Source organism: Ambystoma mexicanum, chromosome 12 (genome assembly GCF_040938575.1).
Source record: "Ambystoma mexicanum isolate Mex_15411 chromosome 12, UKY_AmexF1_1, whole genome shotgun sequence".
Classification (NCBI taxonomy): Eukaryota; Metazoa; Chordata; class Amphibia; order Caudata; family Ambystomatidae; genus Ambystoma; species Ambystoma mexicanum.
In genome coordinates this window covers 421,365,071-421,391,777 of record NC_090936.1, presented here as the reverse complement: position 1 = coordinate 421,391,777, position 26,707 = coordinate 421,365,071, and the positions used below count along the sequence as shown (strand labels likewise).

At 45.8% G+C, this 26,707-nt stretch overlaps 1 protein-coding gene across 3 annotated transcripts in view; it reads right to left on the bottom strand.

Annotated features, from left to right (window-relative positions):
* DDX11 (DEAD/H-box helicase 11) overlaps positions 1-26,707 on the bottom strand; it is a 1,292,375-nt gene that overhangs the window by 528,920 nt on the left and 736,748 nt on the right. For all 3 annotated transcript variants that reach the window (XM_069628571.1, XM_069628573.1, XM_069628572.1), the window contains exon 13: positions 18,019-18,063. In XM_069628571.1, the coding sequence (XP_069484672.1) occupies positions 18,019-18,063 (45 nt within the window). The remainder of the gene's footprint in view (positions 1-18,018; positions 18,064-26,707) is intronic.

Here is a 26,707-nt window from a genome sequence, read left to right as displayed (position 1 = left end):
TCCATATACCTCTGAAAGACAGCGGGGGCGTTGACCAGGCCGAATGGCATCACCCGGTATTCGAATAATCCGAAAGGAGTGCGAAACGCGGTCTTCCACTCGTCGCCTCTTCTTATTCTTAGGAGATGGTAGGCGCCTCGTAGATCCAGTTTGGTAAAATAGACAGCTCCTTGCACCGCCTCCAAGATGTCTCGGATTAATGGCATAGGATATCGGTCTCTGATTGTCACCTTGTTGAGCCCTCTATAGTCAATACATGGACGTAGTTCGGAACTGTCTTTCTTTGGTATAAAGAATAAGGAGGCTCCACAGGCGGATTTCGACTCTTGAATAAGCCCATTTTGGAGATTAGAGTCCAAATATTCTCGTAGGACCTTCCTTTCTGGGAGTGACAGAGGGTACATTCGCCCGAAAGGAATCACGGCATCCGGTGCTAGATCTATGCCGCAATCTTCTGGTCTGTGAGGGGGAAGATCACGAGGTTGGATGTCTATGAATACCTCAGAGAATTCGTGGTATTGAGGCGGAACTGAGGCTATGATTGTGGAGCTGGGGGTAGGAAGTGGTTCTGCTTCAGGATGGGTGGAGGAATCCATGTAACCCATACAAGTTGACTTACAAAAGAGTGAGTTGAAGCTCACTCTATTAGCCTTCCAGTCAATGTGGGGATTGTGTTTCCTTAGCCATGGAATACCGATGACCAGAGGGAAATGGGCAGCTCTGATCTGATCAAAGATCAGGTATTCCGAGTGATGACTCATCTCCATTCTTAGTGGTATTGTTTCTGTGGTAATGGGACCGGATGATAGTGGTCGACCGTCTACACCCTCTACCGGAATGGGAGTTATCTTAGGTTTGGTGGCTATGTGATGTTCTATAGCCCAGTTAGCATCCATGAAGTTACCTGCAGCTCCACAGTCCAACATCGCAAGTACTTCAATGGAACTCGAAGGAGACAACCATAACTTAACTTGGAACACCATCAGGTTATTTTCCTCTGAATTGTTCATGGCTCTTGAGTGGTTGCAAGGGTACTTGGCACTTCCCCCGAGACTTCCCTTGCTGTAGATCGGGGGTTGAAGTTTTCCTTCTTTCGGGGTGGCACTTCCGGACAATTTCTCAATAAGTGTTTGGCGGAACCACAATACATACATAATCCGGTGTCTCTTCTTCGTTTACGCTCTCCCGGTGTAAGAGGTCCCCGGGTAGTTCCAACTTGCATGGGTTCTTCCGAAGGGGCGTTGGTCCGGGTTGCTGGAGAAGGGTTCGGTAGACTGGGAGAATGAGGATTGTTCCTGTATCGTCTTCTTTCTTGCCTTCTTTCCGTTAATCGGAATTCAATCTGTAATGCTAGGGTCATCAATTCTTGACAAGATACTGGCCGGGCTACGCGAGCTAACTCATCCTTGAGCTCGTCGTGGAGCCCTCTCCGAAATATAGTTTGTTGGGCTGAATCTGGCCAGTCAGCCTTCGCTGCTAGTCTCTGAAAGCGGGCGATATACGTCTGGACATCTGTGTTCCCTTGTTCGACATCTAGAATAGCTTCTAGGGAGGAATATAGTACCTCTGGTCTGTCAAATCGTTCCTTGAATCCTTCTATAAAACGATCATAATCAATCAAAGCGGGATCGTTTCTGGCAACAAGAGGAGTGGCCCAAGCCAGGGCATTTCCTGTGAGATTGGCGATGATGAAACCAACCCTAGATCTTGCCGATTCATAGGCATGGGTACGGAAGGCAAAATACACCCCACAGGCATCAAGGAATTCTTTCATTCCTCCCGGGTAACCATTGTACTTGCCAAAGGAAAGGGGCATCGCAGGTAGATCTCCACGGTCATCTCTATGCAGGATTACCTGCTGTCGGAGTGATATGTTCTCTGTCCTCAAGGCTTGGACTTCAACCGTGAGATTTTGCATTGCGGCTACCAGTTCTTGGTATTGTTCCAAGGAAGCCATGTTAGGATTCGGGCGTTGTATTCTGTCCGATCCCTTGTCTACCTCCCCTTTCTCCTCACCTGTGTCCTCCGAGGTATATACACAAGGATCAGTCTCGACCTTGCTTGGCTTCTCCTTAGTCCTTGGAACCTTGCTTTTCTGGGTCCTGGTCTTCTTTTCGTGAAGATAAGGTCTGGCCCCTCCGGAGGCCACCTTGACAGAAGATTGGACCTATCACCGGGGAACCCCAGGGGGCCAGCCTCAGTTCTAGGGAAAAAGCCCGAAGGCGGAAAAAACCCTAGTCCATAGATGGGTTCGGAAGGTAGGACTTAGCTGGTGTCAATCAATAATGGCAACTCCAAGATGTCAGAGTAGATGATGTTGTCGATGAATTAAGGATCCAAGAGACAAGAATATATTATACGGAGGAATAGGGTAGAGGACCCTGAAAATAGGGTAGGGAAAGGATGGTATAGATAAGAAAAGGGGTGCTGTAGGAAAAGTAATGGAGAAGGACTACTATACTCAACAACAGTGAGAAAGCAATTGAGCTGGCAATAGAACTGCCTAAGTCGTCTAGAGCAGCACTAACCCACCACGGCGGAATGGAAACGGAACCACACGCCAGCAGGTAATACGCCGTAGGGAGAGAAAAGAAGGTAGAGAAGTAGGCTAACGAAACGCTGAGGATTTTAGCACAGCGCCTTCGTGAGAGAGGAATAATGAAACAACCAGTCAGAAGGGCTGAAGGGACAGCCGATAGTAAGGTAAGTAAGAAGCTCCTGTTCCCGGACGCGGAACACAGTGTGCGAGCACCCTCGCGGCCGGGGAGCCAGGTTGAAAGGAAATGTACAAGTTTTAAGCAAGAAAGAAATAAAGAAGCGGAAAGGTACCGCAGCAGATATTACAGCGGAACTCGTGTGCGCAGAGCAGAACTGTAGCGAACACGGAGTAGTAGAAATGAATGACAATAAGGAACAAAGGAAGGAATAAGGGGAGAAGAGAACGATAAGGTAAACACAGGATGGCAATAATCCACAGACGGAGCGTTGAGAGAGAGTGAAACAACAGATACAACGCGCCGAAAAGTGGGCGGAGCCAGATTATATAAGCTCCAGCGTCCTGTCGGGCGCCATGTTAGGTGAGGACTAGACCGGTCATCGTCGGAATCGCCATCGATACCAATGTTTCCAATCTTGGTTCCTGACACTAATGAAGATCTACCAACTGATGAACTCTTGCTTTATGTCACGGAGAGCAAAAAAGTTACATCTAAGAGCTTTCAAAAGATACGCCAAAAGACACAAGGATGCATTGTTAAAAGGTTGTAAGAATTGCGCTGATTCAGGTAAATTACCAATACCTACCACTACTGATAGAACACCTGATGACGATCACATAGACCTCCAACAACTATCAAAAGAAAGCCAAGAAGCTTTAATTCCAGCTACAAAGCTCATTACTAAGAAGCCAAAAAAAATAATAAAAACGACTAAAGTAACCAATCCAATTGATACGACAAACACCGGCAATGACAACAAATCCATCAACTTCACCACAAGAATGACAGAATCAAACCAACCAAATTCTATGAATGCGATAACTATAACCAAGTTTGAAAACCAAAAAGCTAATGTGTCAGTGCCCGTAAAGTCTTTAAACAACCAATTGCCTATACAATTGACCGGAATTAAAACAAATCTGGATAACTACTTTCCAACATGTGGCAGAAGCCGTACTACTCGACTCAATGACAAGTCCCTCATCAAACCTTCTATCATAACAACGAAGAAAACTTACAGCGAAGTCTGTATAAATTATCCAAACGGCTGTTCCACAACTGCAAAAAACATTGATCCCTCTGATACAACACGACCTATGATAGTAGTGAATGGAGGGGGAAAGAAAGAACACTGACGACATTGCCTCTCCTGGAATCAATACCTCCGCAGCCTGGAATTCAAGAACTGACCATCGCCAGGGTACCAACTTCCCCAGACAACAATTGTATATCAGTCCATGGCTTAGCCCTGTGTAAATTTCTTTCGGAAGCTCAAATCAGAAACGCTCCTGTGCTTAACTGCAATGAAATAGTGGACATTTTGCGGAAAGAGCTTTACGAGGGATGTATTAAAACATATTCAGGTGCAAAATCATTAACCTTAACCACGACATACTCTGAGAAGCCGGTCCAGACTAATGCAAACACCTCCGTACCTCCAGCAAGACTTCTGGATCAAGTCCCAGACAAGAAACAAGAAACTAAAAATGAAAAGCGCCATCTTCTAGGATTTGAAGGCACCCGAGAACTCCTTGGGAAAAATCGTATCAATCGAGCATTTCTTTTAACACTCTTCACACAAATTCCCCAGCTTCGAATGTTAAGATCAGAAGACATTCTTAGAGTCTCATTGTCAATCAAAAACAACTATCGTGCTTTGTGCTATCTGACCTCTGAAGCTGTTACAACATTTCTATGGTTCAATAGAGAAGGAATTAAAGAAGAAGGTCTTACCCCAAGCTCTATTGAAAATGAATTGGATGCAAAGAAATTCATTCAACACAAATGCCCTCATGACGCAGTACCATCTATGACGTCATCTTTGCCACTGAACTCTCATGAGGATGAAAATGGTGCTATTAAAGAACTATTAAACAGAGTGGGCAATTTCCAGAGCTTACCTTGGTTGGCGCTGATGCTTAACTCAATACTAAAATCTAAAGAATCTGGTTCTATAGCATAGCTGACCACAAAAGCCCACTTAACTGTCCAATCTTGGAACTCATGTGGCTACCTCAACTTAATAAAATCGCATTCCACGCTCGAACCTCATAACCTTCCAGCAATCCTGCTGATGCAAGAAACCATGAAAATTACAACTATCACCCTGCCTGACTATACTACTCGCTTCGCTGCGGCCACCCGATCCTCTTTTGGCCACCCATCCGGAGGTGTTGCGATAGCAGTGGATAATGCTTTAATGTTTAGCTCGAAGATTATTTGGAAAGCTAATAATCTGCTTGGGGAATTGCTAAACACAAACATTCCTAAGTACCGACAATTTATCATCATCACGATTTATTGGAATCCTGCTAACACTTCGATTGAAGACATGATAGATGCAGTTGATACCCGTCTGGAATTTAATACTAATGAATATCAAGATGCTGAAATAATACTAGGAGGAGATTTCAACTGTGACTGTAGGAAAAATTATGAGTTAAGAGGCTCAAAAATAAATGCACTATCCAAGCACAGAGGAACAACATGGAGAAATGTCCTAAGTGATTGGGACTTGGATATTATTACAGCTGACCAAACGAGTCATTGGTCCACATGGTCAAGAGATTCAAAGTCTTCTACGATTGATTTCATATTTGCCACACACAACCTGCTTCTTATATCATCTCCAATAATAATCAATCAGATGACATACGGAGATCATGCGAAAATTCTTGGTAAGATGAGACTCAACTGTCTTTTATTTGAAGCTGATCACTCTACAGTGTTGGTAGAAATGGATCGTCCGCAAATTTCTCTCAGGTGGAACCAAGGCTTATGCAAGCAATTTGTTAATTATGTAGCGTCGTGTATTGCCAACCGAAATATCAGTAAGAAAACCTCGACAGCTGAAATGGAGAAAATATATTCAGAAATTATGCATTCCGCGTTAGCATACTTCAGCAAAAAAGTGTCTAACTGTACCCACTTACACTCATATGATCCAATCTGCAAAGCTCAGAAACGTGAAAAAAACAAGGCTCTGAGACAGCTGAAAAAAACAGGACTATCGCGTGAGATGTATCAAAGACAGCGGAATCGGATCTTGGTCATATATAAACAAAACTTAAAACACGCTCGGATATTAAGATATAATGAAGATAACTGCAAACTTATCAGAGCCATAATAGAACATGATACACTTACTATATGGCGAACAATCAAAAGTAATCGGAATGAAATGCTGTTACCAACGCCCAACTGCATACCGGAATCTGTTTGGAATACCTACATTACAAATAAATACCAGCTTCCTTATAAATTCTTAAATGTCCCTCCCATTTTTCTATCTTACCATGAGATCCCTCGTCTGACATGGTCAATCACAGATATCAAGTGGGCCATCTCCAGACTTCATTACACCAAATCAGCTGGTCCAGATGGCTTTCCCCCTTGCTTGTATAAGGCAGACCCAGACTTATGGGCTTTGATCTTAAATACCAAATTCCAGGCCATTTTGAATCTGGGTATCATTCCTACCTCCTGGTTATCCTCTAACATCATAATACCAATATACAAAAAAGGCGATCCCTCTCTTCCTCAGAACTATCGACCCATCGCCCTAATCGACACTGAGGCAAAACTTTTTGGAATTCTTCTGCTCTAGGACTTGGAAAATACATTGAAAATAATGCTCTATACTCCAAAAATCAAACAGGGTTCCGGAAAGGGATGAGCACCACGCTCAACGCTATGATTATGGCACTTACTATTGCAGGATCCAAAAAAAAATCTGCAAACCCAGTTTATATTGCCCTTATCGACATGTCTTCAGCTTTTGACAACGTAGTGCGTAACTTACTATGGACCAAACTTATCAACATGGGAATTCTTAAAGTTCTAATATATTGGTTCATAGCAATACATACTAACACCTCATATAAAATTAAAATCACAACAGAGGGTCGAACCACAAAGCCGATCAGCACGGGCCTAGGTCTGAAACAAGGCTGCAACCTTGCTGCAACCTTTTTTAATCTCTACCTTGCAGACCTTGATAAAACTTGGGACGAAAAAAAACTGTTTTCTGTAAAAATTGGCTCCATTCAACTGAAATAGATCGCTTTTTCCGATGATATTATTATATTTGACCCTACTCCGGCAGGCCTACAATTCAAATTAGGGCTATTTGAAGAGTTTGCTACGGCGCATAATGAAACCCCTAATCCTGCTAAAACGGCTGTCATGAAATTCGGAGTTCAGAAAAAAAGCAGAAAATTCCAATGGCAAATTATGGGAATAGCTATCCCTTGTATTACAGACAAGATTTATTTAGGCTATTACCTCTTGGAGCAAAACTCTATTAAAACGTGGACTGACCTATTAAAAATTATGACCAGATCTCTTTTATCACAATTAAAACTAATCTATGCGAAATATTGCACATTTTCTATAACTCCTGTTATGGAGTTTTTAACCTTAAAAATTGAAAGTAATGTTTTATATTCGTTGGATATATGTTTATGTGAAATGGGTCCGATCTTAAATCAATTACAAGGCACATTGTTGAAAAGCGCTATGTGCCTCCCAATGTCATTGCTCAATGCTGTGTTAAGACATGAGCTAGGTCTAATAGCACTATCCACTCGATGGAAATGGAGGCTCCTCACTAATTTTGCAAAAAATAACCTATCCTCCGACGAATTCATTATTTGTCGATATGAGGAAAACCATAGAATCAATGTCCTCAGCATCTCTTGTTCAATAACAGGCCAAATTATATGCCATTTTGAAGGAGGCCCATATCACGGTGGACGATGTGCATATTAGACCATCTTATGCGACAAAAAAAGTTATTTGAAGTGGATTGGTGCATAACTATTGAACAAATAGGGAAATACAAATTGCATAAGGAATATTATTTGCATACCAAGAAGCGTATCCCAAGATATGACCATATTATGCTTTTTCCTCGCAATCATACAAGAAAAGCTTACTTAAGGTTCAAACTAAATTTGCACTATACTAAAGAAAGGATCTCAAAATGGACCGATAATGTCAAATCTGATAGTAAGCATTGTCGCTTTCCCTTATACACTGAACCTATTGAAAAACTGAAACATTTGATCTTATACTGTCCACATTTTAAGAACCCAAGAAATAAATCACTCATGGAATTTGTAAATGTTAATTATGTCGATTGCTTAATATTCTTATGGGCCAGAATGATGCAAGGCACGCATAAACCGCGTATCTATGCCCTTGTGAGCTTTTGCAAATTAACAGAAAAAGAATTAGCTATGTATGCCAAGGTTTGAAAATCTGGGAAAATCTGGGTAAACATACTATCACTTTAGCTGCAAGATCGGCGAAATCGACATATAATAGTTATGTCCATTTTTCCCTGGGTATGGTTCTTGAGACACACTGTGAAGCTTTATTCAACATGTATAAAATGTAAGTTGTCATGTGCTATGCTGAAATATCTACCCTGTTGCCTATTACAATGTCATATGATCAAATAATTTGTATGAGATGGAATATTTTTTATGATAATAACTGCTTTTAAGGAGTTTTAACATGTCTTTTTACTGTAATGCTATTTTTATTCTCTCTTAAATTGTTATAATACTGTAGCACTGATATAATTATGATACATTTTTTGTAAAGGTTCTGTTACGTTGTAATAGAATCAAGAACAAATAAAAGAAAAAAAAAAGTGGGACCTCTCAGAAAGCTGAGGAGTCCCAAAAGCAGTTACAGTGTGGTAAACCAAAACCTTCCTTCTCCTAAAACCCATAAATCTAGTGGGGATAAGTCATCTGTGGGTGGGAATAAGAGTAGTTGTTCACCTGCTGCAAAGCAGGCTCCCAGTGGTTCCAGTACCATGCCCCGCATTCCAGGCATTTGTTGGGAATGTGGGGCTCTGGATCACAAGAAGGGTGACTCGAAGTGTAAAGGTAAGGCACTTGGAGTACAGGCTGCCAGCATGAGCTACCCTTACCCCATTGTCCGAGGTGGAGGCCATTGTCCTCCCCGCCTCTACAGGAATCGCATTGGGTGCTCCTGTAGAGATGTCCTTAGTGTCCCTTGGGGCCTGGGACCAGTAAGCAGAAGTAGTGGTGACTATTCCACAGAACACCTGTAGGTTTTTGAGAAGTGTCCTCTTGAATGGCCAGCCTTCTACCGGCTTCAGAGACCCCGGGGCAAGCATGACAGTGGTGGACAGGACCCTGTTCAAGCCAGAGGACTATGTAGGTGCTCCTCTGAGAAATACCAGGTTAGCTGGTGGGTCTCCCAAATGATCGCCGGTAGCCTTAGTCACACTCATGATTGAAGACAAGACAGCAAAGATTCTTGTCTTGGTTCAGGACAATGTCCCCGCTAACATTCCGTTAGGTAATGATCTAGTAGAGTTGGGGCTGATCTCGGATGGTCTTCCCATGACTGCTGCTGCAGTCACTAAGTCACAGGTGACACAGGGTCTGGCTGTGAGTCAGGTACCCAAGCCAAAGGCGAGGCCTAAGGCAAGAAGACGGAAGAACAAGAAGGCCACCTGTGTGAAGGGGGCTCCTTCTCTTCCTGCTGTTCCCACAGCACCCATTGGGATCCATTCTCCGGACGGGCTAGGTCCACTGGAAAACCCAAGCTCAACTCCTGAGGGAGACGAGACAGAAGACTCTCCTGTGGGAGAGGTTCTCAACCCAGAGGACCACCCCGACCTTCAATGCCTGTTGGCTGAAGGGGGACCCTCCCGGGCGGACTTCTGTAAGGCACAGAGAGAGAGCCACTCTCTTGAGGGTCTGAGGAAACAGGCCCTGTCCCAGGCACAAGGAGAAGTGCCTAGGACATTTCAAATCTATTGGGAGGGTAAGCTCCTTGTTAGTGAGCCCACTAAGCCTGAACCTGGTGTCCTCAAGAGGTTGGTGGTACCCCAGGTTTACAGGCCCTTCCTGCTGCAGTTGGCGCATGAGGTGCCCTTGACTTGTCATCTTGGGACCAAGAAGACTAACCAGAGGCTCTCTGCCCATTTCTACTGGCCACGGATGGGAGTAGAAGTGGAGTCCCACTGCAGGATCTTCCCAACTTGTCAGTTGTCTGGCGAGACTGGAGGCAGTGTCATTGCCCCACTGCAACCATTGCCAGTGGTTGGCACACCGTTTGAGAGGGTGGGCATCAACATTGTCGGTCCCCTTGATCCTCCCACTTCAGGTGGACATCAGTTCATCCTGGACTTGGTTGATCATGCCACCAGGTACCGTGAGGCTATACCCCTTCGGACTGTTACTGCCAAGGTGGTTGCCAGGGCTCTCCTATGCTTTTTCACCTGAGTTGGATTCCCCAAGGAGGTTGTCTCTGACAGAGGATCCAACTTCATATCTAGTTACATGAAAACCATGTGGAAAGAGTGCGGGGTAACCTACAAGTTCTCCACCTCTTACCATCCCCAGACCAATGGTCTGTTTGAGAGGTTTAATAAAACCCTCAAGGGCATGTTAGGTGCTTTGGAAGAGCCCCCAAGGAGGGAATGGGATCTCCTCCTGACATGCCTGCTGTTTGCTTACAGAGCAATACCTCAAGAGGGTGTTGGTTTCAGCCCCTTTGAGTTACTCTTTGGACATCCTGTGAGGGGGCCCCTTGCCTTGATCAGAGAAGGTTTGGAAGCCAACCCTCCAGGTCTCGCCAAGCAAGTGGGGAATTATTTGTTAGGCCTCAGACAGAGGATGACACAGATGATGGGTCAGGCAACAGCAAATCTCAAGGCCAGCCAGGAATTGAACAAGTACTGGCATGACCTTAAAGCCTCGCAAGTGGATTGGACTCCGGGACAGGAAATCCTTGTGATGGAGCCTACCAAGCCTAGAGCTTTGGCAGACAAGTGGACTGGACCCTTCAGGATCATCTCCAAGATGGGCGAAGTCAATTATCTGGTTGATATGGGAGTCCCTGGGGTAGCCCCTCAGGTATTCATGTTAACAGGTTCAAGCCTGTCCACAGGCGAGCAGAAGGCTCATGTCTCTTGCTAGCTTCGGAGCAAGAAGAGGATGAGAGTGAGCCCCTTCCTGACTTGTTGCTTAGCAACCCTCAGGATGGCTCAGTGGAGGGAGTACATCCCTCTCCCGATCCGACGACAGAGCAGCAGAGGGCCTGCAGGGCTTTGGTCCGGCAGTATGCCTCTCTGTTTTCACTGACACCAGGCCTTACACCGTGGTGTAGGCACGAGATTGACACTGGTGACAGTGTGCCTGTCAAAAGCAGGTGCTACCGTATGTCAGATACCGTTAAGAACCACATCCAGGCCAAGGTCGCCAAGATGTTGGATCTGGGTGTTATTGAACCCTCAACCAGTCCCTGGTCCAGTGCAGTGGTCCTTGTCCCCAGGTCAAGTTCTCAGGCCGGTACCAAGGATTGGAGGATCTGTTTGGACTACCGAGGAGTCAATGCTATCACCAAAACTGATGCGCACCCATTGCCCCGGGCTGATGAGCTCGTGGACACCATAGGTGCTGCCAAATTTGTGAGCACCTTTGACCTTACCTCAGGCTATTGGCAAATAGCTCTGACGGACCATGCCAAGGAAAATACAGCGTTCTCAACACCAGAGGGACTCTACCAGTTTAGGGTCATGCCTATTGGGTTGAAGAATGCCCCTGACACCTTCCAGAGATTGGTCAATCATGTGCTCAGTGGGCTGGAGGCCTTTTCTGTAGCCTACCTAGACGACATTGCCGTCTACAGTTCCACCTGGGAAAAGCATTTGACACATCTGGATAAGGTGTTGCAGGCCTTGAAAAAGGGCTAACCTCACTATCAAGGCCACCAAGTGCCAGATAGCTCAGGGGACAGTCACGTGTCTTGGTCATGAAGTAGGAGGGGGGTCAAATCCAACCTCTCCCCAGTAAAGGACAGGATGTACATGCCTGGGAGACTCCCACTACTCAAACCCAAGTGAGAGCCTTTTTTGGGCCTCACTGGGTATTATCGCAATTTCATGGTGGACTATGGAACCATAGATGCACCACTGACAGCTCTGACTTCACCAAAACAGCCTAGGAAGGTTAATTGGACTGAAAACTGTCAGATGGCCTTTGATGGCTTGAAAGAAAGTCTGTGTAGGGCACCTGTGTTGTGTATCCCTGACTACAGCCGACCCTTTATCGTCCAGACGGATGCCTGCGACACTGGAATTGGAGATGTCTTGTCCCAGCTAGATGACAAAGGGAAGAAACATCCTATCATACTCATCAGTAGACAACTCAAGGGTAGAGAACTTAGGTGGGCTTCTGTTGAAAAGGAATGTTTTAGTATAGTTTGGAGTCTTAGGCGTTTTAGGCCCTATCTTACAGGGTCTACCTTCAAGGTCCAAACAGATCATAAGCCCCTGAAGTGGCTTATTCAGATGAAGGGTGAGAACCCGAAACTGCTCGGATGGTCCATAAGCCTGCAAGGGCTAGACTTCACCATACAGCATAGACCAGGGAAGAGTCACGATAATGCAGATGGCCTTTCCAGAAGGTATGTTGACCGTCTGGATGAGGGTGTCTATCTCGTGGGAGATTAGGCACCCTAACCTCAGTCTGGGGTGGGGGGGTGACTGTGATGCTGGAAATGCATCAGAGGGACAGGGCCTCCGTATCCTTGTCCTTTAATGCTTTTTATCATGTGTTCTGAGTTCATGTGGGACTCCTGGCGGTGCAGCTCTCTCTTTTCGTTTGATGTACAGACCCATGGGATACCCTTATGGCACCCATGGGTGGGGTGCAACCATGTGCCCCTAGTGTATCTTTTTGGGCAACTGTGTGTGGCCCACAGAGCAGGGCATGGGCTGGTGGCAGCTCCATGCTAAATTTGACAGGTGCTCTGAATATCCTCCATTTTGGGATACCCAGGCCCTGCCATTGGAATCAGTTGATTCCTGATAGGAAACAAGATGGCCCTTGTAGCCTCTTGCCTTCTATTGCCTGTTACCTTGTTTTCCCAAAGTCCTGGGAAGCCCTGACTCTGTCCCTTCCCCCTGACCGGCTGTTGAGTGGAAGTTCCATATATGGTGTTGTTGTGAAGTCCAGGCCAGACTGGTTGGAGCCTTCCCAGTGACTGTATGTTGTGGGTACACCCTGTGGGTGAGACCTGGGTGAATGGAGTGTGTGACAAATATGCACTTCTTGTTGTGGATGTCTAGTTTCTGGTGTTTGACACAATGACTGAGACAGCCCTGCCCCAAACTGGTATGAATACAGTGAATGGCTGGGTACATGTCCCAATACACATAACTTTTTGTGAGTGTCTGACGAGAAGTGAATGGCCTGAATGCACTATGCACCTGATTGGCTGCCTGCCTGCATGAATGCCCTTCTGACCGATTGGTTGCCTGAGTGTGACCCAGCAGAATGAATGGGAAATCCACTAGTATATCTGGAGGCCTCTCACTGCTAGAATTCGTGTTTAGAAGCTAAAGTCCACTACGAAGAGTAACTGGAGTAAACCTGAAGCTTAACCTTGAAGCCCTGCTGGAAGAGAAGTCTTGCTGCTGCTCTACTTCACCAATATGAAAGCTGTTGTGTCTCCAAGGACTGACCCAGAGAGGACCCGATTAGGCGCCCTCTTCCCAAGCTACGCGGGACAATCGTGCACTGCTAATCTTTGCCAGTGCTCCCTGGTAGACAGACCTACGACAGGTTGCCGACCGGAGCAGGGGTTTGCCCGGAATCACAAGGAGAAGCGCCCGGACACTGTTGTCCTTAACCGTCGACGATCGCCGTCGTCGACCGGAGCCCGCCGGGCTCCCTTTGCCTATGTAACATTTGATCGAAGGACGCTCTTGCCTGCACTGTCGACCGTTTTGCCCCGCCGGAGAAAGTCGAGGCCGCCACGCGCCGAGGAGCATCCGCTGGTGGGTTTCCCGCCACCTAAAGACCACAGTCGACTCGACGCCCTTGCTGGGCCACAGTTCTTCAAACTCTTTGCGGTCCTGAACTATCGTCACTGAGGTGCCCTGCATGCCTCTTCCTTGCAGGACGTCAACGCTCCGACGTCGCCAAACACCGCTAGGAACGAAGCTGCTACCTCCCTGTCGTCGTTCAGCCCTTTTCCTCGTGGGATCTCGACTATCCGTGGCTCCTGCTTTAAAGGGAGCCGCTCAAGAAGGATCCGTCGACAACCCGATGTCGAACTCTGCTATTCCAGGTACATTGGGGTGGTAGAAACATTATAGAAGGAAATAAGACTTATAGAGCAATATATGGACTGGGCTTATGATACATCTTATTTACAGGTTGCCCAGGTGGGGGGATCTCCACACAGAACTGTGTCTACTGGTAGGGGCCAGTATTCTGCCAATTGTTTTAACCAACTACTTTCCTCCATTTTCTATTATTGGTTTCATTTATTGAGTGATCTGTGTGACATTTGACCAGAGTATAGTTGATGCACTTTAATGAGATCTGATAATAATTGTGGTACCACCTTAGAACTGTATATAGTTACCATTGCTGATTTTCTAAGCACAAAGTGAGTTATTGTGATAGTGTACATAACCTTGAACATTAATTATATAAAGACTGTGTTTAACTAATACAGTGTGTGGACATTCCTTTGTGGGCGCTTGGGGACTACACTGTTCTTAAGAATCAGCCTGCATCACCTCCTGAGAAGCTAGGCCTTGATTGCTCGACCACATACCAATAATAGAGAATCTTGGCTGGGGACCTCTGTACCTCTCCTCTACCATATAGAGAGCAGAAGTACAGACACCCCCCTCCAGTCTTTACAGTTACACAATTGCTTCTTGCAGGATCTCTGCAGGTTCAATTGTGTGCTTGTCGACCAAGGGACTACTGTGAACTGAAGGTTCCTTCTCCCTTGTGTTTTTTTTTTTCCAAATAATTTTCTCACCCCAGGGTCAATTTACTTGCTTCTGCATTCATATATGACATTTCACAGTGGTGTAAGAGGAAGGTCGACCAATGCATGGTGTCAAAGTCAAGGAGAAGGACGTGCCACTAATATTGATATAAAGCACATTAAAAACATGCTGGAGGGCTTAATTTGGATCACCTTGTTGAACAAACGTTATTGGTACTGGGAGGGGACTTCAATGTCAAACTAGGGAATGGGATTCCACCCAACCTTGTTGACCATGGTGATGAGCAGGCCAATGGGATCAAGTGCCCACAGATGAGGGACGGACAGGTCTGCTCCAGGGGCCTGCAATTAGGCATTTGGTTAGTAGAACCGGGAACGCACTCAATTAATGGACATATTCACTCAGATGTGCCAGGTAAACTCACATTTATTAACACTAATGGCTCTTTGACCATCAATTATTTTCTCATGCACGTCCAACACAACTCATAGTGGATTTCAGAATTATGCAGGACATTTTTAGTGACCATTTCCCGCTCAAACTAGTCCTTAAACACAGTGTCCTCCAAGTTCCCGGGGCTGTTCCCCCATCAACCGGGTCAAAGTGCATTAAACTTGCACTGTAAACAGAGAATTAAATGGGCATGGCCCGTCCCTATAGCAGCCCAATGTAAAGCTGTAGCTCACAACTTACATAAATGTTATCTATTCTTGACCGCAAGGCTCCCGCTGACCAGATTATTATCTGGTCCAAGGACCTCTGTATGGCCATGAATGATTGTTTTCAGTACGAGTTTAAGCAAAGGCACAACAGGCTGGGCAGCTGGTTTGATGCAGAATGCAGGTCTGCATAGAACAATCTATTAAGGACCTTGAGAGATACGAAAAGCTCAAAGGGAGACATTGTCAAGGCTAGGGCCGACTACAAAGGGACTCTAGAACATAATAAAGCTCAACTGGAGAATAATGCATTGGAAGACCTATTGACGTCTGTCACCGCAACAGAGTCCAAAATATTTTGGGAGTTCGCCACGGGAGGCCCTCAATACAAACGAGGCAAGACTCATAGGGAAAACCATGTTGCACCTAAATCCTGGTCCGATCACTTCTCATCCCTATATCAGGGACAGGCCTGTAGGTTTGGGGACAGGGACCGTTGCTCCTCCCTAAAGCTAACTTTGAAGGAGGTGGAAAAGATAGTCAACCAACAGGCTCGTAAACCAGAACCGAGACCAGATGCAGTCCCCGCTGATTTATACAAGGGCAAGATGAACCTATGGGTCCATTTGCTGGTAGCCTGCTTTAATTTCTATTTGTCAACAGTCCTGGGAAAAAGCCATCATTGAACCTATCATCAAAAAGGGTGATTCTGGAAGCCCTGAGCCCTGTCACGTACAGGCCAATTTCACTGCTGGACACCTCCTTCAAGGCTTTAGGACGGGTCATTTTAAAGCACATTGAAGACTGGACCTCAACCAGTCAAGTTCTCTCAGAGGTCCAATATGGCTTTAGACCTTTCTTGGGAACCCAGAACAGGCGTTGAATCTGTATTTGGTAGGGGCCGCCTCCGTCTATAGTAGGGGGGAGCCGATTTATTTAGCCTTAATGGACCTGAGCACCGCATTTGATAAGGTGGACAGAGCTTCTCTCTGGTTGGTGCTCGGGTCCATGGGCTGTCCACCTGAGCTGGTACGGATCCTTCAATTGCTTAACGAGGACACCAGGGCCTGTGTCCGCTTTGGTGAACAGGGAGAATACACTATTTTGGGGTGGCCACAGAAGTTCATCAGGGCTGTGTGCTTGTGCCAGTCCTATTTACGCTTTACAAAAATGGCCTGTTCAGAGCGCTGGTGAATACAAAAGCAGATTTTCCGTGGGTGGGTAATAAAACATTCCCTCTGCTTGCATACGCCAATGACATGGTGCTCATTGCCCGGACACCAATAGCCCTACAAAAACGGATTAATGCCTATACTGACTTCATGACAGATTTAAAACTCACTACGGCCACTAGTAAATCCAGTGATGGCATGTAGTGCCAGGAGAGGGGAAACCAGTCAAAATGCGCATTATGATGAGCAATGGGTCTGTTATCCATAGGGTAACCAAGTTTGGTTATCCAGGCATCTGTTTCTCAGACAACTAGAGGGGGGTGGCCCATATCCAGAGATAAAGCACAAAAATGAACCAAGCACTGGGGGGCATCGCAAGATTCATGAAAATGGGATAGGGTCAACCATTAAGTCTCATCATGGAAGCGTTCAGTGCATAAACAAAGGCTGTGACCAACTAAGGGGGAACACTGTGGGGGACTGAAAACGTAATGGCCATTGAAGTCAGAGAATAACTTCCTGAAAAAATTGTTGGGTCTCCCCAGTTCTGCCCCCAATTATGCTGTGCACATAGAACAGGACATAACCCACATCGGAGATGATTGGTATGAAGTACCCTTTTTGCATTGGTTGGGGATCTGTTTAAACTCGAGAGCCACTCTGACACATGAGATTATTAGATCTTCGTTGCAGTGCCCCCATTGGCAAAGAATACCATGGTTGAAACGCACATTTGACTGTGCGTCTCTGGTCAATGCCCGTCTTTAAAATGTCTGGCCCAAATCTTAACTACAGCAGAGAGGAGTGTCTACAAGAGGGCCTTTCGCTCACTTATTACAACAAAACGCAAATCCACCAGCCTTGCTCTGCAATCTAACAGGCTCCATGTATCCATTTCGAAATTGGATATTAGTCAGGCGTATTTGACGCATAGCAACAAACAGGCTGATCGATGGGCACTCACTAGGACGCGCTTCAATCTACTCCTGCTGAGGGACATTACGCAGAAATGGTAGGGGCATGAGCAGACCGTGGCCTGTCCGGGTTGTGGGGGCGTGAATGAAGATCTTTTACATTTTGTCCTGTTCTTCTTACCATGACATCAGGAAACAAACTATTACCCCACTCCTGAGAAAACGAACTTCACTCAGTGTAGTTCGCACTTTTGTACTTGTTGCGTGCAGAACCATTAATTGTTGCCTGAGGCATGTCAGAATACATGAGGAAAGCATGGAACAGAAGGAGGTGCATTGGGAATATTTTAACATAAATTGCCTCCTCTCCAAAGTGAATGTTCTCCCTCCTATCCAGATGATAGTTGCTACATAGCTACCCTTTCTTTAACACCTTTGGACACTGTGGCCCGACCAAACTGTGTACTTTTAAAATCTGTGTACTGTAAAACTAGTTATGTATATTTTGTTTTTATATTGTACTGTGCACATTTTTATGTGAGCATTGTTTATGGACTTTGATCCGAATAAACTGTTTGAAATTGACAAATAAAGCACATTATGTAACACAATGCAGGGCCCAACCACATTACAGCATTCTAATCACAGCAAGACAATATACATTCATGTTTATTGTTATTCAGCTACTTTAGTACCAACCCTAAGCTTCTACATTAATTTCAAGCCTAGAAACCTCAGAGCGAAAACTCTTACCAGCTTCGGAAATCATTTGGAAGTTTGGATTCTGCTTTATGTCACCTGCCAAAAAAGGTTCAAGACAAACATGCAATTAACAGTAAAGCACTTTCACACAATCATAGGTTGTAGGGCTTGAGCAAACAGGCAGCCACAACCAAATAATTAAAGGCAAATTACCATGCTCAATATAGTACTACAAGTTCTTAGGTGCCATCACATTATCACTGTATTTAAAACTTGACAAGTGGCGAGAGTAGTGTGGATACAGCTCTATGACATTTCAGTACATTATGGAAAGCACACACATCCCTATCGCGATAACATATTCACATGCCCCTTAAGTACACTGGACTGTTCTACATTCAGTTTAAACTATGCAGAGATCTCAGGTTTCCTGTTGCCAGGCATGAGAAGACCATGCAGTTCTGTTTCTCTCTTTTGGATTCTGGGACTTGCCGTTTGTTCTTTTATTTTTTTAATTTAGGAAAATTAAAAGTCCAGAATTCTAAGCAAAGCAGGACTAGATGGCCTTCTCACACATGGCCACGGGAAAAGAGTTCCGACTATGTAACTGAAAAATGTTTGGGAGCTGAACAGGGAATACATGTTTAGCAATGTTAATTGATAGGCGCTCATTGACTGGGGGTACAGGATTTACTATAGAAGTTAAAGTAAAATTTACTCTAGGAACAGACAAACTCCTAGACTTAGTTACCCTTCTTCCAAAATAGTGCGATATGGGTACCACAGTATGGTGACTGGAGCATTTTACTGATTCAGTATAAAATACGATTTAAAAAAAAGTGAATCCCAATTCATAAATTCATAAAATAAAGACGAGATAGCTGTGTGGGTGATCAGAGGAGAGTGATAGATTATATTATAGAAATGCTTCTAGCCTGTCTGGCAATGCCAGGCAGATTGTGAAGAGGAAGACAGCAATCACAGTTAAGGTACATTTTCCTTTCCTTATTTCTGCATCTTTGCATTGGTCAAAATAAAAAGAGGTTTTTATTGGTGAATATTGTACTCAAAGTCCATAGCTTATCTTGTTTTCTGCAAATATTATCCTATTCTTCAGAAGCGTCTTCCAGAAGGGAAGCATCCTCCAGTCAAGACATTCTGCACAACCGGTTTCCTGGAATCTGGTTGCATATGCTGTTATCCCCTCCCAAGGCATAGAATCTGTTTAATCTGGTTCCCAACCAGATGTGGAAAAAAGGAACGAGGACAGAGAAAAATGAATTACCTTTAATGGCGATTAAGGCTTTTAAAGTATTTGTTCTGCTGCCTTCACACAACTGACCTGTCTGCATATACCATGTGCATATACCATGATCCAACTTTTGTGGTACGTATATAACACACAGTGATGTTTGGACGCTCGATTTATAGTGTGAAGGTAAACGTGTGAGGGGATCCAGTGCACAGAGTATATTCTTAAAAGATGCACTGCATCTTGAAGTGATAGCACATCTTTAAGACATGCTTCCGGTCTGCCTTGCAGTGCAGGCATATAATGATAATGATGTGCTATTTATATAGCGCTTATGCCTAAGCGCTTTACATAGAACATATATGCATACAATATCACCCAACCGGCGTTAGTACTCGTTTTTCGACCCCAGTAGGAAGAAAGGCTGAGTTGGCCTTGCCAGGACTCAAGCCTGTGGCCTGCAGATCACGCACAGATTGCAGCAACAGGCCTCAACCAACTAAGCTATCTTACTGGCATATCGCAGCTAGACTGGGAAGGAGAGTGAGCAGGACAGAGAACAACGGGGCTAATCCCTGATTGTTGCACCATCTCAAAGACAGGAAACAACATTATGCATACTTCATTCTTACTCTTTCTCCTTCTCTAATTTCAGGTTATTTATCAATCACTTGCACCCTCCTTTCCTAACCCTTCCTTGAATTGCACCACTTCGGCTTCTGACTATTTTACTTCCAAAATTGAAACTCTTTGCTCTTCCTTTTCATCGTCTTCGTTGGCTACTAATTCTTCTGTGGCTCTCCCTACACTGCTTCTTTCTTCTTTTGCCTTATTGTAGGATATAGATACTACTATTTTCCTACATCGTGCTCTCCATACCAGCTCCTTCTGACCCTCTTCCAATCTGCTCTTATTCCAAATGAATACCCTTTCTGGATCCATAGCTAACTAGTCTTTGAAATGCTCCCTCTCCTTTGGTATAATCCCTTCAGTGTATAAACATGGGACTATCATCTCAATATTAAAGAAATCCTCTTTTTATTCTGTTATTTTCCATAATCTTCACCTAGCATTGCTACTGCTATTATTTTTTAAACCTTTTTTTATTTTAATTCACAAGCAAACATATAAACCTGAACTGTTTTCACTGTGACAATGCATTTTCAAACATGTTTCTCGTGGACATTACATATCTTCACATTTCTTACTCCATACTTCAACATCTCCTCATCATAGTTTGTATGCGCACTCCTATTATAATCATCTACCATTTGATGATCTCCGATTGGTGGCCCTGAATCATGCTGTTCCCATCTTAATCTTGTATCCAGGCTTGCAACATTATGTGTTAGTACTGACTTCTGCAATTGTATTCACTCTCCCCTCTTCTCCACTCTTTTTGACTGCTTACTCTCTCCACCTCTCCCTTTTCCCTTTTCCTATCTCCTCCCCTTACTTTCTTCTATGCACTTTATCAGAATTGTCCACGGACCTAGTATGATAGCAACCTCGTCTGTCTCCTCCCCCCTCAAATGTCGTCAGGCTGAGTACGATAGTTAATTTCACATTCTTACTGTTCATGGCCTGTAAGAATGTCATTGTATTTTCCCTTGTTCCCTCCCTTGCTTTGAAGTGATTTGAAACACATTGGGCCTCATTACGACCCAGGCGGTAAGTTACCGCCTGGGCCGTGACTTTACCACCATGGCGTAAACTACGTTTACGCCATGGTGGTTGGCGGACTTACCGCTCCATTCCGACCTTGGCGGGGCGGTAAGTCCCCAATCCCCATTTACCCTTCCCCATTCCCATTTTTGCCCCATAGGGCATAATGGGAGTGGGGAAGGCGTTAATTACGCCACCGTAAATTACGGTGGCGTAATTAACTCCATGGTCCCTTAGCGCCATGGATTTTAACACCTGCTAAAAGCAGGTGTTAAATCCGCCATGGCGCTAAGGGACCTCGTACTCAGGCGGTAAGGGTCGGCGCTGTTTACGCTGCCGTAAACCCCTTACCGCCTGGGTCGTAATGAGGCCCATTGTGTTCAGGCGCTATATAAATAAACTATCATATCATATATCACTGTGTGGTCGCTAAATGCCGCCTCTAGGTCCCGTTTGAGGATACTCCATGTCTGCACCTTTAAACATCCTTTGCATCAATTCGTTCCATGCTTCTATTCCCTCACTCCCACAAGCATTCCTCTCCTCAGAGCCCTATGCCATACTACCGTCTCAGCCAGTGAGCAGCGCCTTAGGTCTGCACAGCAGGCCTCTATCCTGGGCCCCGCAGTCGATTTCCAGGCCATTGCTATCCTACCTTTAGCCAGGATACAGATCAGGTCCTTCATTTTGGAGAGGTGAGCAGCCTGCCTCCCTCCCCTCGGGAACAGGCCCAACAAGCAAAATTCCAGGGACCATGCATGCATCCAAATCCCCCCACCCTTCACCTTTTCTACGACACTTTGCCATAATTTTACTATTGTCGGGCATGTCCAGAACATATGCATCATGTTCGCATTCTCTTGGGTGAATGTCGGGCAGGTCTGGGCAGTGTTCCTGTATATGCGCGACATCCTGTGCGGGGTTAATTGTGCCCTATGTGTCACATACTTTTGGGTAAGTCTAAATCTGGCATTCCTAGAGACTTTCTTAATCTACAACAGCACTCTCTGCCAATCGGTGTCTACAAAGCCCCTCTACACGTCCCGTTCCCACTTCCTGTGCACCGCCAGATCCTCTGAGCCCAGCCCCTCTAGTAGTAGGTCATAAACCCTGGAGACTGCATGTTCCCCTTCTGACATATCATACAGCGTGTCCAGGACAGCGTTGGATTCCCTCCCATCCCTTATACCCGGCCATCTTCTTCCCATCCTGCCTACCATGCCCTGGTGCATCAAAAACTGCCCCCTGTGTATTCCATATTCGCTTGCTAGGACTGAAAATTCCAACATTGAGTCTCCCTCATAGAGGTCACCAACCATGGCTATCCCTTTTCTTTCCCAATACTTCCTTAGCTATCTCACTATGCCTTGTTGTGGTACTATGATTCCTGCTATGGTAATGTACCTGGAGTACGGGTCAGGGTTCCCCAAAATACCCCAGGCTATCTTGCACAGGTCCCTGCCAAGCTTCAGTAGCCCTGAGGGTCTCAGTAGTCCCAAATCTCCAACCCACAATACCTCTTTCAAGTAGTGGATTTTCAGCATTGGTTGCAGTATTTGGGTGCCCAGGGTAACTTCGTCTCCAAGCCAATTTGCTACAAACTGCAGCTCTCCTATCAGGTAGTATAATTCGAAGTTGGGTACTCTCATCCCGCCATTGGTATAGTACTGCTGTAGCGTGCTTAGGGCAATTCTATTCCTCCCTTTCCCCCACAGAAATGTCTGCGTTAGCCCATCCGACCGCCTAAAGAATCCCCTAGGTATGTCATATGGTACATTTGTGAAATGGTACACGAGTCGCGAAGTATGACCATCTGTAGCAATGCTGCCCCGCCCGGTTCCCCGGGAGGCAGTTATTCCCAGAATCTCATGAAGTTCTCCACCCCCTCTAAGGCCTTCTGTGTGTTGTTAGATCTGTGGAGGCTGGGTCGTGCCACACGTTTACCCCCAGGTATCTGAAGGTTTCCTCTGTCCACCTCAGCCCCAAGTTTGGCAATTGTTCTCTAGCTAGGCCCCTCAGTCCTCCCAACGGGAACAGGCTAGAATTATTTTCCCTATTTATACAGATAGTGGAGAGCCTAGTAAACTGGTCCAGTATGTGCAGTAAATTGTCCTCAGGCTGGTTGACGTATAATAACAGGTCATCCGCGTGCAGGGACACCATGTGTACTACGCCATCTATCTTTATTCCAGCTTCTGCATACTCTGTTCTAAGGAAGGCCACCAGCGGCTCCAATGATAAGATGTATAGCTTTGGTGTCAGCAGGCAACCCCGTTTAGTGCCTTTCCGTACTTGCCATACCCCGGAAACCGGTTTCCCTGTTCTCACTCTCGCTCTAGGTGCTGTGTACATCAGTTTCTCCCACCTCATGAAGACGTTGCTGATCCCAAACCACTCCAGTCCCACCTGACCGAGTCCAAGGCCTTAAATGCATCTAGGGAGGCTACTGTGTTATCTCCATCAAGGTGGTGTGAGAAACCTGAAGGTGTCTCCCTGACTAGTCCCTGGGGATCGGTCACCCAGGTGGCCAGGACACGGCCATCGCTATTGGATCTAGTTCCTGGGGGTGGACCAGTGAGGATGGATCACCTGGATTGGTGGTCCTCAGTAAGTGGAAGTGGGACACCGTTGGGTGAGATGCGGTATCCCCCTTCTTATAACACCTTTTCTCCATCCCACCACATAGGAGCCTCAAACACTCTACCCCCCCCTCACCCCTTTTCCGACACAAACACTTTTGCACACCACAAAAGACTATGGACAAACACCAGAGCCGTTTACCTGACATGTCCCAACACAAGGGTCAGGCAAAGTCAGGTAACTGACCAGAATCACACACACCTGACGGCCCTTTCCTATCCCCACAGGGATAAAAGGTGGAGCGCACTACGAGCAAGGCAGACCACACAACGAGAGAGCTATCCAAGCAGGGCAGTTCAAGAGGAGGCGAAAGGCGGCAACAACAAAAAGGGTGACAAGGAGAGAAGTGACCTTGCCGTTTCCGACCCAGTGCCGTGAAACCTCAGTGGAAGGATTTGTAAGGCCGCAAACAATAGCCAGTGTGTATTGAAGCAGATGCAAGCGGTACACAGAGCCCTCCTCCGCTGATAACCAAGTCAGGGAGAGACGCTTGCTGCCGTGGTACCGTCCTTGACTCCAGAGACAAGAAAAGCCAAGCGGTTCAACACAGCCGGTGACTCAAGGGGAGAACCGATAAGAAACCGAACTCTGATGAATGAAAGTTGCTAAATGGCAAAAAAGTGAAGGTCAAAGAACTGTTAGCATTAAGGGAAACCAGCTGCAGAGGGGTCTGGCACCACGTGGGTGCTCATTCAAGAGACTCTGGTTGATCCACGTTTGTTAAAACAACCAATACCAGAAGGACCTAGGAGAGCCGCAAGAAAAAGGTCAAAGTGGTCATACAGGAGTCTAGCAAAAAAAACCTGTACAGTTGAAAGTCTTTGACCGACAAACCAGTGAAAACCCAAGGGAAGTGAATCCCGCATCATAAGAAAGTAAAAGGAAATGTAAAGTTGGGAAGAGTGAACCCAACGGAGGGATGCCGATGGAAAGGGGCGAAGCCTAAAGTCCCAATGAACAGTATGTTGACAAAGGTGAACCCAACAGAGGGATGTCCACAGTAAAATGTTTAAAAAGACATTGAGATTTGTGAATGCTTTAAGTTGAATTCATTTGAAAAGCCATAGTGAATCCGACGGAGGGAGGCTGACATTCGAGATGGGGTCTGAGCCGGAAGAGGGGGACTAAGGGGTGAAGAGGCATCACCCAACATACAAGCAGAAAGGAACTTTAGTTTATTATTTTTGGAACACATCAGGTGCTCAGAGGAAAGAGACTTTTTGCAGAAAAGAAATGTAACCACAGAAGGTTCTCATACCTGAGAGCGGAACTGTAGTCTTGTGCTGGAAAGCACAAGCGTGTGCTGTGCTCCAGAGTCCTGCCTTGTCCCGTGCTGAAAATGTGGGGAAGGGAGACCCTGACTACTGCATCCTGACTTATTATTTGTGTAAACTTCTTTCTTTCCTGTGCATCCTATCCCATACACTTTGATTTAATTTAAGGACTAGCAATAGGTTTTTCTTAGTATAGGACTTTTTATTTGACAAGATGCCACTAGGACTGCCTTATTATTATTTGATTGTCGTAGCTTGCTCCCATTTTACATTTAGGTTTAGATTACGCATTTTTCCAACCTGCATATACAGTTTAAAAGACACCTTTGTGTCTGTCTCTACTGTTGCCACCATGAGTTCCTTACAGTGGTTTGTGCTGTCTATTACGTGGTGGAGTCTACCTAAGTTCCATGAGGTGCAGCGCCCCGGGACGTACCCAGTTTGATCTGTATGAATCAAACTTCCTATCACTCTCCTGAGTCTATTCGCCAATACAGCCGCTAGGATTTTACTGTCTTGGTTCATCATAACAGAGGTCTAGAAGATCTGCAGTCCTGCGGGGACTTCCCCCGGTTTGAGTATGGCCACAATTATGGATTCCCTAAGGCTACCGGGCAATATTCCTCCCTTGTATGCGTCTGTAAGTACATCTGTGTATGCCTTGTAAAATTCCCCAGGGAGACCATCCGGTCCCGGTGGTTTAGAGGTTGGGAGTTCGGCTATCACAGCTCTGATTTCCTCCAGCGTGAGAGGTGCATCCAGCATGGCCACCTGCTTACCCTCCAGCTGTGGCAGATCTATTTGGCCTAGTGCTTCCTTCATCTCTGTGTCATTCCCCTTAGCACCTCTCGGGTACAAAGATTCATAGAATCTGGAGAATGTATTAGTTATCTCCCCTTGTGTCCTGACTACCCTCCCTTCTTCGTCTATAATATATCCCTGGGTTCCTCTCGTCTGTATAGCCAGGCTAGCAATCTCCCCGGTTTGTACCCTTACGCATGTATCCGCTGGGTATACTTTGTGTAGTCTAGTTTTCCCAGCCTCTCCCATTCAGCTATGCATTTTTGGCGCAATTCCAGCAATCTCGCCTCCCCCGCGTTCCCTCCTGCAATTGTACTTTCCTCTCGTGGTAGTTCATTTTCTAGATCCTCCAGGGATCTCTGTATGTCTTCCCTCAGGCCCCCCATTTTTCCTATCGCTGCACCGCTTATGACTACCGTGAAGGCTTCCCACAGGGTCCCTGTTTTCGCTGCACTACCCTTGTGGGTCTCAAAGTACTCTTCTAATTTGTCTCTAACGTGGTGCTGGAAAGCGTCATCAAGTAGGACCTCTGCCCTTAATCTCCACGTGGGTATCAGCACCCTCGGTGCAGTCACCTGCCAGCTCGCCATTAGGGGAGCATGGCCCGATAGCACCCTAGCCTTGTATGCTGTGTCTTTGAACTCACCCAGGTTTTTGACCCCGTGAAGACGTAATCTATTTTAGTGTGCATTCCGTGGGGGTCCGAGAAATGCGGATATCCTCGTGCCTCTCCGTGCTCCTCTCTCCAGAAATCTAATAGTTGTAGGTTTTTCAGTAGGGCCCCCAGTGTTTTAACCGGTGGTGCAGGTTTCCTACGTCCAATTTGGGGTTTAGAGTGCAGTTAAAGTTAATTCCCCACACCCACGTTGCCCCTCTATATGTGGCCAGATTCTGGTATATTGATCTAAAGAATGCTGTTGCATTGTGGTTTGAGGCATATGTGTTTATGAAGCATACTTACCTGTTTTCTAACAAGCCATGAACCACCACCATCCTGCCATCCTCATCCTTATTGAATTCCAGCAACTGGAAGGGGACTGTGTGGGCGATCCACACCAGAACCCTGCTAGCATATACCGAAAACATTGAACCATACAGCTTCCCTCCC